This window comes from Athene noctua, chromosome 6 (assembly GCF_965140245.1).
Source record: "Athene noctua chromosome 6, bAthNoc1.hap1.1, whole genome shotgun sequence".
Lineage (NCBI taxonomy): Eukaryota > Metazoa > Chordata > Aves > Strigiformes > Strigidae > Athene > Athene noctua.
Window position 1 is genome coordinate 18,161,739 of NC_134042.1, and position 16,358 is coordinate 18,178,096.

Sequence of the window (16,358 nt, forward strand, 5' to 3'; positions counted from 1 at the left end):
AATAAATGAAGGAGGGTTTTCTTGTGTGCCATTAGGGAACAAGCTAATGTTCCTCTTACTGACATACTTTTATTTTCTGAGATTTGTCAAGAATGATTAAAAAAAAAGATAAATATCACCCCTTGTGCCTGAAATGGCAATTCTGATAGATAACTTTTCATAATAGCTGTCATTTAGTATTTCAAAATATTTTTTAAAACTTTATCAAGACATTCATTTATCTTTCTATCATGGATATTAACATAGAGAAGATTGAGTTATCATGACTGGCATGTCTTAATGGTGTAAACCTCTGGTTTGAAATACCTAGACACTGTGAAACCAAAAGTTCAAATCTAGATGGAGCACAAACCCTTTCATCCTTTTCAGATAAACAGATTAAGTTCCATACAATTTGCTATTTTGAAGTCTTTCGGATTAGACTTTAAAGGGACAGACTAACTTTAGTCTAAAGGGATTAGATTAAAGTTTGGCTCAAAAATTCAAACAAATTTTTGGAGAACCTTAATCCAACAGGTATTTAACACATATTCCAGAACAAACTTTGTAATCATGAGCATTTTTAAGTTAAAAAGAATTATAAACAAATATATGCATTTTATATAGGCTTTTAAGGGGAAAGAAGTGCAGAAGAATGGAATATTTTAAAATGAGATTAAAATTTTAGAGTGAAATCTGGTTTCACTTTAAAGTCACAGAAAAAAGAAATGTTTTCTGTAAGCTCAGGTTTTCACTCCAGGTCTGTATAGTCAGTGTATTTCCAAGGTTTTCTAATATTACATAGTAGTATAAGCAGATATATTTATTCATTTAACAGGTGTTAGCTTTTCAGTTAATTTTTGTATTTATGGGAGAAAAACAGGTTTTGCTTTGTAGTAATATTTTAAGATTGTAAGATATCTTACTCCCTGTCTAGGAGTAAGATATCTTTTCCTTTTCCTATGACCAAACATGATTTCCCTTCTAGTCTGGACAATGCTACTTGATTGGTATTCTTCTGTAATAAGCAGGAAATATTTGAAGTGCATAATCATGAGAAGATTTTTAGAAAGAAAGTAACTTTACAAAGTATGGTAGACTTGTGTAAGTTTTACCATGAACTTTTTATTTGTCTCTCTCCAAAGTTGAACAATCTTAATTATACAAAATCAGCTGCACTGTAGATTGTTTCCATCTGTCATACTCATTGCTCTTCTTTGCAATACAGTTCATAAAATTTTAAAATGCTGCTCCATTAGTCAAAAGAAAGCAATATTAGATTCCTTGTATCATTTACTGTGTTTATTATAACTTTTTAGTATTCTTGACCTTAACAGCTGAAAGAGCAAAGATATTTATTGAATAGTTAAAAATGGAAACCAAGGTAGGTCCACTTTGAATACTTTGAAGGATCACATCTTTATTGCTCATAAATTATTAGATTTCCTGTGAGACTCTAACATTCTGATCCCACTAAAAATCCACATACCTTTTGCTTTCACCTTCTTTCATTCATTCAGTAGTTGCCATTTTCAAATATTTTTTCAGTACAGTATATGTGTTTTTTTAATTTTTTACTAACTTAACTGTGTATTAATATATATGTAGTTGTTTACATACACAAATACATGACAGAAAGGAAATCATTTAATCTAAAATAGAAGCAGGACTTCATGGATCAGCTGCCCATAATAATCAGATGGATTTCAGTACTCCAGGATACATAGTTTCAAATTGGGGGCCTCTTAACCTAATTGTTGACAGATCTGTAGCTTGCATATTACCCCCAACTTCTTCACATTTAAGTAGTGGAACTTCATCAAAACTTCATTTTATGGCAACCCCATCTTCTGAAATTGTATAATCCTTATAAAAATATTAAAAGGGAAGCAAGCAAAACTACCTGTGACAAGTTGAGAAATTACTCATTTGAAACAGTGTTACACTGGTTGTTTTCACATTTCTTTTTATACAGAAGCGTTACAAATATCTTAAAATCGTAGAGAAATGCAGGTTGGTTGATTGGAAGGTACCTCTGGAGCTTCTGTGGTTCAAAGGCTTTGAGTGGAACTAACTTCATATTTAGATCAAGTTGTACAGGGCCTTAGCTCAGTTTTGAATCCAAGGATGGAAATTCCAGCACCTTTCTGGCACCTGTTCCAGTGCTGCATCACTGTCTTGAATATTTTTCCTTATCCTGGGAGAATTTCCTGTGCTGCAATTTGTGACTATTGCTCCTTTTTCTTTAGATGTGCATTTCTGAGAAAAGTCTGGCTGCATCTTCTCTATAGCTGTTCATTAGATAGTTGAAGCATAAAGCTAGATCAACAGTTAACTTCCTCTTCACCAGACTGAACATACCCAGCTTCCACTGCCTCTTCAAGTGCTTCATTTTATCTTCATTCTCAAACAGCATGACAATATATATATATTCTTTTTCAGATATGAATATGTGTGTGCATATATATATATAGTCTTTTTCATAGAAACACATCCAGTGGACTGGTTGAAATCAACATGGTGTTGCTTACCTATATCAGCATAATAGCTAATTAACCCTGTCTCTTAGCATGCCTCTCTAGAGCAGACTAAACTGTTGCATCTGCATTGCTCTCATTCAGTGCCCCTTCAGGGAGCTCTGTATCACATTATATTACAAAGTGGATATGTATTACAAAATTAAGACAAGAATGGAAGAGAATTTAGAAATGAGAAACGGATGGAAGTTGAAAAGGGTCACTCATTCTCGATTCTTGCAGCCACTGTCACTATAAATAAAGACAAGGAGGAAGCTGCAAAAAGAAAAACTAATTAGTTCATGCTCATTTAAGACTAAAACTCTACAATTTTCCAGATTTAAAATACTGAACAACATCTGGTTTTATCAAGGATTATAAGGGAATATATTTACAAATAGAAAGATGTACAAAAGTGGAAAAGTTTAATCGGTAGTATTCACAATAAATTAATTTAAAATTCATAAATGTGTTCCCATCAGAGTCCTCAAACTGCGATGAAAGTTTTTGCAGCAAAATATCCACTAATTAACTATAAACCATTTTTGTTCTAGAGATTAATTGATGTTTTCATTGAAACATTTTCAGCTTTGGTTGGATTTGTATGTAAGCAAAGATGGAGAAATTAATTGAATGTGTTCATAATTATTCAGATGGAATTATACATTTAGTTCATACATAATATGGCCTCAGATAAAGTCTGTTATGGAATAGAGTTTTAGTATAATCATGATACAATAATTATCAATAGGGCAATGATTACAATGTTGAGAGATTTTATCTGTTGTTTGATTTACTTTATAGACAGTAAGTTTACTGAATCACATAATGAAAATTCTAAATATTAGATCAGTTGAGTGTTAACTTTCTATATAATTTATTTGATCAATTAATATTTCTCAGTAAAAGGTAACTGTTGATTCATTATAGGAGGATAGTATTCAGAAAAGTATCAAAGGCCATTTTCTAAAATATTTTCAACCAATTAAAGCCTTAGTCTAATTTAAATTAAATGTTTCAAGTAAATTTAAAAATGAGGTTTAGACATCTGAGTTGCATACATGTTCCAGAAAAATTTTCCCAGCAGAAGCAGAGAAGTTGTATGATACTTTCCAGGAACTAGTCACATTAATTTTGTTCATGTTAATTATACTTTTAAATTTTAAAATTAACCTTAAAATTTTGGAAATGATGGCAAATTGAAATTAATGTTGTGAGAAATAAAATGTTGTAGAAACAGAGTGGTGTAAGGAAAACAGCAAAGGACAGCTTTGTACAGGAAAAGTTATTTTGTTTTCAATTTTTGTTGACAAAATGACAATCTTTTCCTTCTCAGAGTTTTCTGACCACTTTTTGAATAGTGTCTTGCCTCAGCAGGATGAGATATATTTCAGTTTGTTTTGATTTGGCAAAGATACAACACAGGCATTAAAAAACACATTTTGTATATGTACATTGGATTCTGTTTTACAATAAAACTAACATTTTGACAGTGTTCCATTGGTGATGTTCATATGCGAATACATTAAGTGGAAATTTTCCTAAGTGGAGCATTTCTTAAAATTCCATTAGATTTTTCTAGTTTATGATAATAGAGAATAGTATGGAATGGTTTTAATAAGATTCAGAAATACAACAGAGGAGCAAAGCAATGATGTTTTAGAAGAGTTTATTCCCTGGAAGCAGATGTCTGCATGTGCGCACAAAGGAGAGGGAGAAAGCTTTCTGTTGGTTAAACAATGGCATGCTGTTAATTTTTTCTTTTATATTTTTTCCTTTGACTAAAGAATCCTCAGAAATTTATTGTTAAAAATCATTCTGCAAATGTTAAGATTCTAAAACGAATCTTGGAAATACCACAGTTATGATTTTTCTGTACACTTTTCTGTGTGCCCTTTCATATAAATAAATATATGTGTGTGTGCGCGTGTGTGTTAAGCATTAGTTACATAACTGTGTAGTGTACATCTGGGAGCAGGTAGTATACATCTGGGAACAGGAGGAATATTGTCCCTATCAATGTGTGTGATGGATAATGAATGATGTAGTTTGGAGAGTGTGTAATACTAGCCGTGGGAGGAACAGTGACTTCATATTTACGGGAGTATGCAGTAAAAGAAAAGGCAGATTTGTGCTAGAATTGAGTTAGTTGCTTATGTATTTACTGCCAATGATCAAAGATTGAAAGTACTTTATTTCAGACAGTGGGATACAAATTAGTAGTAGTGAGGCTAATTAACACTTTCAGGAGTGTTCCTGCTAGTATTGTAGGTAGTTTATGAATTTACATCATTTTAAATCTAAGCAGGATGCTCTAGCTCAACCAAAGCCATAAACTTGGTAGAATTAATTAGGTGAAACTTTATGATCTGTCTTGCACAGAAAATCAGAGATCCAGCAGTACAGAGGGAAACAGAAGATTCTCCGGCCCCTACAACTTCAGTTCATAAACTTACTGTTCCAGCCATTGCCCAGCAATGCTCTTCTATCTGATCCCTTGTTCAGTATGCTAAGTAATAATGTGTTTGTGTGTTTGAAAGGTCTTTTTTTTTTCCTAGCACAATAAACAGCTCATCTGATTAAAAATATTATTATTTCTTCTTAAAAATTTTGTCTTCTGATAAATTGGACAAGACTATTCAGATTCAAAATATTCATTTTTTGTACTGTTCAGACAGAAGGGAAATGTTCCAGTTTCTCAGTGGGTTCTGCTAGCATACATTTCTACACTCCTGACAGATCTTAATGATGTGCGGAGGTCTGTATGTTTGGATCTTGACACTAAACCAAAACTTTCTACTAAAAATGTGTGCTGGAATCACTTAAGGAATCTTGACTGGAAAATTTTGAGCGTTTAGTCATTATATTCATTTATATGTGTTATTTAGTCCCTTGCAGTATGATTCTCTGCTGAAGGCCACACTGAATGTAAACTACCATTTCAGAGAGAATACATTAACCAGAGGTTAATGTCTCAGATATGTTGCTATGGTGTGAAAAATATTTAGTTTTACTAGCAATCTTTGTTCATTTTGTTAAATGTATTCTTAGGAAACAATCTTAACAGAAAGGTTTTTAAATGATTTATATAAAATGTTGATAAATTTTGACAAAACAAGGAGCAAAAAAAATTTTTGTTTTAGGTTAGTTAAAACTAATATAGGCCTGACAGTTCCTCTGCATGCCATCACATACTGTGAAAGTTCAAAATGTTGTTAAACTTAAAAGAAACAAACAAAAAATCCTCATAAATCTTAAACAGAATATCCAATCAAACTTGTGAGAATTGTCAATATGTCTGACTTTCAGCTTCCATTAAAACTCTGTGAGAACAGGTGAACTTTACAGGGTGTTTTGTATGCCACTAATTCAATTATTTCACTTTCCACAGCTTAGGGCTTATCATGGAAATGTTTTTCTGTCTCATACGTGAGAGCTTGAGCACTGAAACAGTTGCTTCTTTCTGTGTGTCAAGAAGAAAATGTATTTCAAAGATTAGAATGTTTAAAGCTTTACTTACTAGCTTCTATCTTCTGAAATGGCTTTTTGAGAGAAATGAATTATTAATAAGTGAAGAAAATAGTTGTACATAGAAGCACATTTTTTATAAATTAGCTGAAACTAATTTATCACTTAGAACTGTAACTGTGCAAGCAATTAATAGGTTAGAATGGTATATTTAGTTTTAAGTGTGTTAACACTTTGCATTAAATTGTTGACCTTTATTTAAGACAATAAAAACGAAGCTTGAGAATAGAGTACCACCACAATTTGATCCTCCTATATTTTTCTCAGATACTTTTGTCTCAGAAAACCTCACACCCCCTTCATGGCACTTCCCTCTCTGTTTGGTTCAAAGGCTTCTGTATTTGTCAACCCAGGTCTGGCTAGGGTGTTAGTGCTTGAACTTTTGTGTGTTGCCATCATTGAGGTGTGTACTGATTATCAATGTGTGTCCAAAAATACAAGTGAAATACTGTCTCAGAAACTTTTCTGTGTCAGTAGCAGCATAATCACTTGCAGATAGAAATTGTCAAAATTCTTATACTGTACTACGAAGGAATAAAAATAAATCTCTTCTCCACATTTCTTTAAAATAGTCTGAAAAGATACATTTGCTTCAAGGTTATAAATAAGCACATGAGATGTAGATGACAGAGATACAATGGACTGTAATAAAGCTAACATTCTTATGTGCATACCTGCAGTAAATACGTGTCTAAGTTACATGTGATAACCAGAGAATATAACCAAATCCTGCAACAAAGCCCAATGGACATGCATCTCCTGTAACTTTTTGTTTAACTTAGAAGCTTGTTTGCAAGTAAGAAAATGTAATAAAGCAAAACCAAACAAGCTAAATCGTGATTTAAGTTATATAGCACTTGCTGAATAATTTAAATGTATGCATTTTATCTAAAGTTTATTAGATTCTTATTTGGGTATATACGCCCAAGTAGTGTAACAGGCTTCTGCACTGTAAAAAATCATGGATCCTCTGATACAGAAATTTGGGGTTATTTCATACTACATTGAATTAATTTGTGACGTGGTTTCAAATCCCCTTTGAGGCAGAAAATGTAGGGGTTCTAAAAAAAATTACCAAATAGTAACCCTCCTGTCAAAGATAAGCCTGCATTATAACAAGAAAATGAAATGGCAAGCTTGGCAGTATAACCTGCCAGGCTCTGAGCAGACAAGAGGAGGGGGGTAGTTTTAGCAGCTTTCACAGTGGCATAACTCATGGGGGATGGTGTCAGTGACAGGTTTATAGGAATTCATGGTGTTGATACTTGGTTTCTCTGTCAGGATGATTCCTGTAAAAGCTACTGGTGGGTTCTGGTGAGTAAATAGTTAGTAATTTACTGTTATCAACATTAAACTATTTCTGGTTTTGCGTTTACTTTAAAATTGGTGCTTCAAAAATTCCAAATCCTGTCTGATTGACACTGAAATGCTCTTTACGTGAAAGTTTGTTTATGGGCAGTGATTCTTTTGACAGATTTACAAGTGTCTGTGGAGTTTTAAAAGACTATTGCCCAATAGGCATTAAGTGAGAGACATTCTATTTTGTAAATATTTTCACTTATATTGGGGATTTTTAAAGAACTTTTTGAGCCAAGTACTGCATTAAATGTGAAGACAGTGGCAAACTGATAATCAGCAGTTTCCAGCTTTGTTTTAATGTTTTGCTAATGGTTTCCATTTCTGTGGCCAAGATTTGCAGTGGGTGTAGCATGATGTACATCCAACAATTTGTAAGGGCTTTCAAATACTATTGCACACTCCTATTTTCTTCTTTTTTTTGCAATAGCTCATTTAGAAATAAACAATTTTGCAAGTAGAATATTACATTTAATTTCACTAACATACAATGCATACCAAGAAAGTGAACCAAAAGTGTATTACAGTAATAGAGTATTTGTATCTGTTTGAACTCAGTAATGCTGAAACAGGTTGTTTATTTTCACAAATTATTATTTTGGAATAAGATGGTGAGAGGTGTATGTGTGGTGTGCTAGCTGTCAGATTCCTCAGAATTCACTGATTCCTCAGAATTTCAGAAAGAAGCTTTTCAGAATTTATTTCAAAGGAGGAATGCATAATAGGGTCCTTTACCTCAGAGTCATTCTAATAAACTTGCTAAAAATATTTTTTTTTTTAAAGGAAAGGGTTTCTATTTTAGTGAATATGAGAAGAAAATATAAAAAAAATATGTAATGTTCATTTTTAGGAAAGAAAATCAGAGCAACTGATGGAACAGGACTTTCCGGTTTAATTTTTTTTTATATAATGTTTGGCATGACGCTAATTTTATTATTATTTTTTAAACAATATCTTTCAAAAAGATTTTTGAGTAAACAAGCAGACAAAATAAAGAACTTATATAATAGGAGATTCAATGAGTGTTAATTACCAGAAACCTTTCTATTGTGTTGTCCGGAACTAAGACAGGTCATACAGTTGTATGGTAGCCTTTCACCAGTATTACAAATCTAGGTTGACAAAGACCAGCTGACTATAATACGTAGAATAGCAACTGCCATTTTAATCAAAACCTTTGATTTAGCCCTGACATGAAAATCTTTTTCCTCTTCCAAGTGTGTCTTTATTTGTATCTGATTTGTGATTCCTTTGGACACAGTTCCACCATTCTTTGCCATATCTACCCCCAAGCAAATTTGGTTGGTGGCCCTAGCCATGATTTTCTTTTAGGCATTGGATAAGGAATCATTATTCTGCGTAGGACATTTCATTATTGAAGGGAAGACTGAGACTGGAGAGATTTCAGCAGGAATAGAAAATTTTTGAGACTTCAGGACCACCTGAAGTTCATGACTGCCTTCAGCCAGTGACTCCATACCTATGTGATGTGTCTTATTTTTAACACTAGCAAGTATTATTCATATATTTCAGTGCAGTTGACTTTGAGCAGGATTAGTAATCCTTCAGTTGCCCAGATACTTTTTTGTTTGTTTGTAGACCAAAAGTATAGGTTATTAAGTGAAGTATAACCTAAATTCAGAGTCAGTTACAGGAGGATTAAGCAGTATAGGGCAAATACATAGCTTTTGTGATTAACAGATTTTCACTTCATCACCCTTGTCTTTGATTCGTTCAGCTCAAAGCTAAACTTCCTTAGAGCCCTTTAGTCTATTTTGGCAGTTATCTGAAAGAACTTTGGGAAGTAAATGGATAGATTTTAGTTCTAGACAGATACCATCTAGATAAGTATCATCAGCAGAGAGAATTGTCCAAAGGTCTCTTTTTAAGACTTTCCAATAATGTAAATTCTTAAGAGTCTGCCAGCATTTACTTGACTTCTTTTGTCTCTTTCAGTTTCATTGTTTCAAGATGACTTAAGCAATGCAAACTGGTATCTATCACATCTTGTTTCAACTTGTCTCAAACCTTTAGAGTTTTAATCAGCACTCCTGATGCACTTATTCTATGTCACCTGTCTCGTTTGCTCCTCTCTTCTGTGCCTTTCTTTTTACTCTTCCTCTTCCCTTATGCCACATGTTGATCTTGTTAAGGATGTTAGGATTCTTAAGAATTCACTACCCAGACTGGTACTTGTCCATATTTTGCTTTAGCTTTTGTCATCTGATTAAGGTTAATGTTAGTTGTCATTATTTTTTAAAAAAAAAAAAAAAAAAAAAAAAATTATTAAAGGGATTTTATATGTGCTTTCTCTTTAATTTAGAAACGATTCAGCCTAGTCTTGGTCATTTAAATATTTACATGGGACATACCTGAGTAACCTTTCTAAATCTTGTGTTATTAAAGCTTGTAGGAAACATCTAGAAAGCTTTCAATACTCCAGAGAGTGCATTAGCAACACCATGTATTTGAGTAAACACCTTTTTAGAGTATGTTAGAGTATGTTTAGATACTACTGTAACTACAAGTTTATTATTATAATACATATTCATAGAAATCTACTTCTGTAATGATGTGTACTGATTTATTTATATAAGATTATTATAAAATAATTATTGATTTGCAGTCTTTGCAATCTTATATGATTGTAAGAATCTTGCACATTCTATAGTCACTGTGTACCAAATGGCTGAACTTATGTGTACTAATACTTTTAATCTTTGTGATTTTATATTTATCTAAAATAATTTCTAAATATTCCTTATATCATTTTCTGTAGATTTCTTTAAACACAAAGAAAAAACCATAAACCTGTAGCTTTTACTTTGTTCAAACTTCCAGTCAGAAACTTAACAATACTGTCACAATTATTTTGCTAGACTTTTTCCCCTATACAATTCTAATCAGTTCATCTTCTTCCAAAGTAAAATGTTACAGTTTGCTTGAATAGCTGTAGAAATCTCCTTCTAATTCTATAAACATAAATGTTAAGTATACATCAGTTTAATTCAGTATATGATAACAGCCATGGAAAGTTCAAATTTGTAATGGTAAGAGGGATGTATCATAAGAAAGTCATATGAACTTCCCTGATTTTTTTTTTTTTCCTGAATTTAATTTATTAAAGACACAAAACTGAGCAGCTAATAAAAGACTTTCTCTCCCAATCTGTTATGTTTAAATTAATGCTTCATTCTGCTTACTATCTGGCATACAAACAAATATCCATTAACTTTACTGTGAACAGTTTCAAAGGTTGTCTTATGCTATAGGTTGCAAGACTAGAGATGAAAGATTAATTTAGCCTGTAGCCCAGGCCATTTTACATAAGCTCTGGAGATCCCCAATAATGTCATAGTTCACAACCTACATGAGTTGTGGAGGAGTACTAAATTAAAATATACACTTAGGTGGAAACAGGTATGTTTTCAGCATTTTTGTGTAACATTTATTACTACAGTTACAAAAACTGTATTTCTGATCTCAGTGAATTGAAAAGCTGTCTTTTTTAGTAAGTCCTGGTGGTCCAAGTGAATTATAGGCACACTACTAGTTGTGCAATAAAATGTATGCATCTATTTTCAACCTTCCATTGACTTTTTTCACTGCACTGCAGACCTGCATTAACATCACATTTTAATTACAAATTCTCAACTTCTATTTCACAGTTTTGTATTAATTTTTTCTGCAGTATGTTGAATTATATAATGGTGGTAGCAATATGGTGGGAATATGTTTCATGAAGCCAAAGTGTAACTCTTCAGTCTAACTCCAAAATAAATTTCCATCTAAATTTATCTTCTTGGGAATGAAGAGTTGTGGAAAAAAACCCCGTATAGTAGTTCATAAATTCAGTTACTAAATTGAAGGTAATTACATTTTGATTTCTAACAGTCTTGTTTCATCTTTAATGTGGAACTCTGGGACTACAAAATTTACTAGAAGTTCTAGGAATGTTAATATCCATTGGCAAATAACCTGGGGTTTTTAGAAATTGGCATGGCATCGGGTCTTAAAATAACAGATAGATTAAATAGTAAACAAATTGCAGTTAGCTATAAGTTAACTTTCTTACAGACTTCTACTATTTCACATCATGGCCTGGAATTTGAATATTTAAGTAAAGCTGAACTCCTGCATCTGTGTTAGGAAAAAATAGTTGAGCATAAGATGCCTGGCATTGATTGATTAAAATTAGTCCAGATATAAGGCATCCTCCACTCACTACAGAAACAAAGTTTAGAGCTTTAAATACCATCTAGAATGTAAGGCAAGCTGTTAGTGGCAAATCTCAGCAGACAGATAGATTTTTAGGACAAAGTCATTACTAAAGACAAATTCCACTCTTTAAACACACATAGAATTTTATGTTTGGTATGCTAGACTAGTATTGTTATTTTTTATTTTAATGTAATTGCTGGATTCCTTAGTGCTTATTTATTTCCATTTCCTCTAAAGTAAGTCTAGGTGACTAATTTAGATGTAGGCTTCTACAGTGTTGACATCTACTTCTGGTAAACAAATGCCACAAATGTCTCTCAACTTCTTTTTGTAGCCTCTGAAAAGCAGATGAAGTTAGTTTGCAAAGAATCTTCTGAGGAGCATCTCCAGCCCTTCAAGGAGAAATTAGAGGAATTCTTCCAGAAAGGTAACCACATTTGAAGAAAAAATAATTATTGGCACATAGTGTATTGGTTTACAAAGTTATATATACTGTAAGATGCATTAAATATCTGTTGCCTCTGAAAATTCCTACTATCTTTTATGGAATATGTTCTTAATGTGCCTAATATATGTTAAGAATAATGGTTACACAGATCTCAAATATCACTTGTCAAAGGTAATTGTTCTCTTGATCTCACACATTTCCTATTGATTATTTTCAGCTTTATTTTTTATAATTATTTGTAGGCAAAGTGAAAAACATTCATCGTAGACTAAATTTATCAGAGGGAATGTAAAGCTTCAAGTTTATAAAATATGAGAATGAAAAATACCCTTCTAGAGAAAGTTGACATATATACATGAAGCAATGGCATCTTTTATCAATAGAGTGGGTTTATGAACTGACTAATTCAAATTTAAAGACTTTGTGTGAGATGGAAATAGGTGTAAGGAAGTGATTTTACCAGGGTAGGGTCTGGAGACAACAGGGGTGAGATCCAAAGTACAGTTTGATCATCAGTTCAAGACAGTGTAAATACAGGTTGCTGTTGTTGAAAATAACAGTCCTTCTCTCTCCTGTTCCCCAGACTGTGTGTTCTTAGTCACCTGCTTCTGCCAGCACCATTGTTGCTGAAGCTGTGCAAAATAGATAAGGGAATAGACTATTTTTCCCCCCCAGGTTGTAGGAGTACAGACTATTTGGGTAAACAAAGTAAGTGCTGCATTTCTGACCACTACATTAAGAATTGTTAAGAATTAAATATTACCAAATCTCTAGTATTTACCACAGAACTCATGAACAGTTTGAGAAGTCAGGTGAACTATCTGAATCTACTAACCCAAACAGAATGTTTACTTACTATTAGTGATCATTCAGATTGTTGTAATAATTCCTGAATTAGCTTAATACTTTTTATAAAGATTATCCTAATGTCTTTTTAATAACTTTATTTCATGAGGCTATCTTATTAAATACTTTGATAAGTGAAAACAGAATGTTTTAAAAGTAGCAGTCCCCGTTAAATTGTACTGTTAAATAAACTAATATTAGTCACCCTTCTGTCAGGCTATGGAGCTCGGTGGATATATTTATTTGATTTTTTTTTTTTTTAGTTGCAAGTGTATTTAAACAGTATTAAAGCTGCAAATTTCTTGCCACAGAACTTGTGAAACAAAAAACTTATAATGGAAATCTTTATGTCACCGAAAGACAGTTGTATTACCTTTTCAACTTAATTGGAAATTTTCACTTATAGCTTAATAATAACAACATCAAGATTGAGATAGTATTGTATATATTTCCACAGAACCATTATGATCTCCATCATGCTTCTTGTTCTTGCTTGCCAAAGTATCATAGCAGATCACTGTTATTTTATCTTGTAAAGATTAATTGATTAATCATATTGTAAGAATTACCCTGTTAGACCAGCTCAGAAATGAACAGTCTGTATTCTTACCTCACTAGGTAAGAATAGTGGCCAGAAATGCATCAGAGCAGAGCAGTCAAAATGATAGACTCAGGTAAAGATCTGGACCGTAATTCAGTTTTGTCTGGGTCTTGCCAAGACCCTAACCCAATGGTGGCTTCCACAGTCATGTCACAGATTCTGTATCTCTTATTACACTCCGAATCTCTTGAGGAGTGTTGTGGTTAGTCCAGTAGGTAGCTAAGCATCACACAGCCGCTCGCTCACTCTCTCTTGGTGGTGTGGGAAAGAGGGTCAAAAGGGTAAAAGAGAGAAAACTCATGGGTTGAGATAAAGACAGTTTGTTAGGGAAAGCAAAAGCTGTGTGCACAAGCAAAGCAAATTAAAGAATTCATTCACTACTTCCCATTGGCAGGCAGGTGTTCAGCCATCTACAGGAAAGCAGGGTTCCATCATGTATAGCCATGACTTGGGAAGACAAACACCATCACTCTGAACTTCAGCCCCCTTTCTCCTTCTTTCCCTGCATTTATTGCTGAACACAATGTCATACAGTATAGGTTATCACTTTGGTTAATTCGGGCAGCTGTCCCAGCTGTGTGACCCCTCACAACGTCTTGTGCAACCCCAGCCTACTTTCTGGGGGTTAGAGTTAGAAATAGAGAATGCCTTAATGGTGTGCAAGCGCTGCTCAGCAAGAGTTAAAACATGGGTATGTTATCAGCACGAATCCAATACACAGCACCAGACAAGCTGCTATAAAGAAAGTTAACTCCACCCCAGCTAAAGCCAGCAGAAGAAATAGCAAATGTGTATCACCACAGTCCCAATAAATAAAGGCAACACTGTACCCGGTTCCTCCTGCAAAGCTGAGCTACCCTACTTTCTGATGAGTGGAATATAATAAAAGTAGGCAGTTGATTTTGGAAGATTAGTTCTGTTTTAGAGAAAATTGCAATTTAATTGTGCATTATCATTTCAAATGGAAAAACATATTCCTCCAAATATTTGCCCTGTTTATGCCTATTGATATGGAAATTCAGATATATTTATCTTTGTCAGTGTAACAGAAAATTTTATCCTTATGTCTGTGAATGATGTATATGTTTTCTAAAAATTACACAATTGTGCATGGTGTCCTGGGGCAATGGGTTCTTTATATAAATTGTTAAATTTATTGGACACATTTTAGTGTTTCAGGGTTTTTGTATTCTAGAAAGAGCAAAACCACATGGACTACTTGTTCACTTTTTTTCTTACGTTGTCTTGCTCTCCTTTTGCTCTATAATAGTATCTTTTATGATATCTAATTATGCACATTTAATTTTGCCTAATTTAACTTGTCATCGTTTGACATTTCTATTTCATCTACCTTTTTCTGAGGTGAGTTGTCATAAGGTTGTCAGATCCTATAATTATTGACCCTATTTCTCCTTCAGTCACCAGATTGATTTGAGTCTTTATAATTGGTGGGTGGTACTTTGTGTGGCATTGAAATGGAAGTCCTGTAAAATTCTACACTGAAGATAGGTAAGAATAACACAGAAACCCATACTGATTTATGGTACTAGAATAGGCTTTGGACAAATGTCAAGCTCAGAGGTTCAGTTTAGATAAGTGTTTGCAAACTCAGCTGCTTCTCTGAAATCAGGAGTTAACTGATAATACTGAGCATCCGTTAAGCATCTGCTTTCAGTTTTGTTTGTTTAAAAAAGAGTTGTGGCTGGTTTAAGCAAATGTAAGAAAAAATTGTCTGTTATCTTTCTGCCAACTCACAGCAAGTATCCAAAGCTCAGATGCTTTCTGAAACTTCTGGCTTGAAAATAGGACTGGAACTCATAGATATTCAGGGTTTTTTCACACGCACAATTTCCCATAATTTCTAGTCAATGCTAAATTGGCAATATTGTAAGAAAAAAAACATTGATTTGCTTAAACTGAACTGTTTATATTTCCTAATTACAATTAATACCAATTAAATCTAATACTTGCTGTGTTGTAACAAAAAGCACCAAGAGTGTTATGGAGACTGACATTCTAAAATGCTAGAGGGGATAAACTGTACTTCTGCTGATGTCAGTGCTGTTTTGTATAACTGGATTTAATGTAGCCTAGTGCCTTCAACAGGGAATTAGGTGCCAGAACCTTTAGGTTCTATTCCCAGTTTAGCTACTTGACATGTGATGCTTGAATATTTGGTTAATCTCTTTTTCAGAGAGCACTTCACTTTTCTGGTACACAGAATGTTAATGATTCTTTCCATTTTTCATAGTGAAAGACAATCTGTCAAGTACTTTGTGATTCTCACATGAAAGACATCATGTGTAAACTCTGTTAATACTTCATTAGCTGTACTTGCCCATGCTTTTTGAAAAGGTCTTAGATTATTCTCAAGTTGGAAATACTCTTTAATAGATTCAGTTATAATACATGCAACAAATTATATTAGTTTTACTGTAATGCGGAGAGCTAAGAATTACTGTAAATTAATATAGACACTATTTCCAGTGGAATTACTGTATGGGGTTTTTTTCAGAAATAAAAATGAAATGTTTTTCATTTAAATTGCCATTATATGAAAAAAGAACTTTTAAATCATTAAATTAATGGTTTGTTTGGAATGCTCCTTAATTTATGACATTCTTGCTCAGAATTGCTTAGAAGAAAACTCTTTTGATATGAAGCTATCTCATCAAAAAAAAATCAGAAGAGTTGGATGAATTTGAGAAAGGTGCAAGATACTTTATTTTGAAAAGGGAAAAAAGAGTTTGGTTACTGCAGCTATGAAGCTCATTAGAAGGAATGCTGGCCAGTAGCCATTGGTGATAGTCTTTCATGACATTTTTTATTCTCCTTGTGTATTCTCTCAAGAATAATCCAAACC

General features: G+C 33.1%; 1 protein-coding gene across 2 annotated transcripts in view; it reads left to right on the plus strand.

Moving 5' to 3' along the window:
• LOC141962124 (formin) overlaps positions 1-16,358 on the plus strand; it is a 149,109-nt gene that overhangs the window by 88,467 nt on the left and 44,284 nt on the right. For both annotated transcript variants that reach the window (XM_074909781.1, XM_074909782.1), the window contains one exon: positions 11,935-12,027. In XM_074909781.1, coding sequence (XP_074765882.1) covers positions 11,935-12,027 — 93 coding nt within the window. The remainder of the gene's footprint in view (positions 1-11,934; positions 12,028-16,358) is intronic.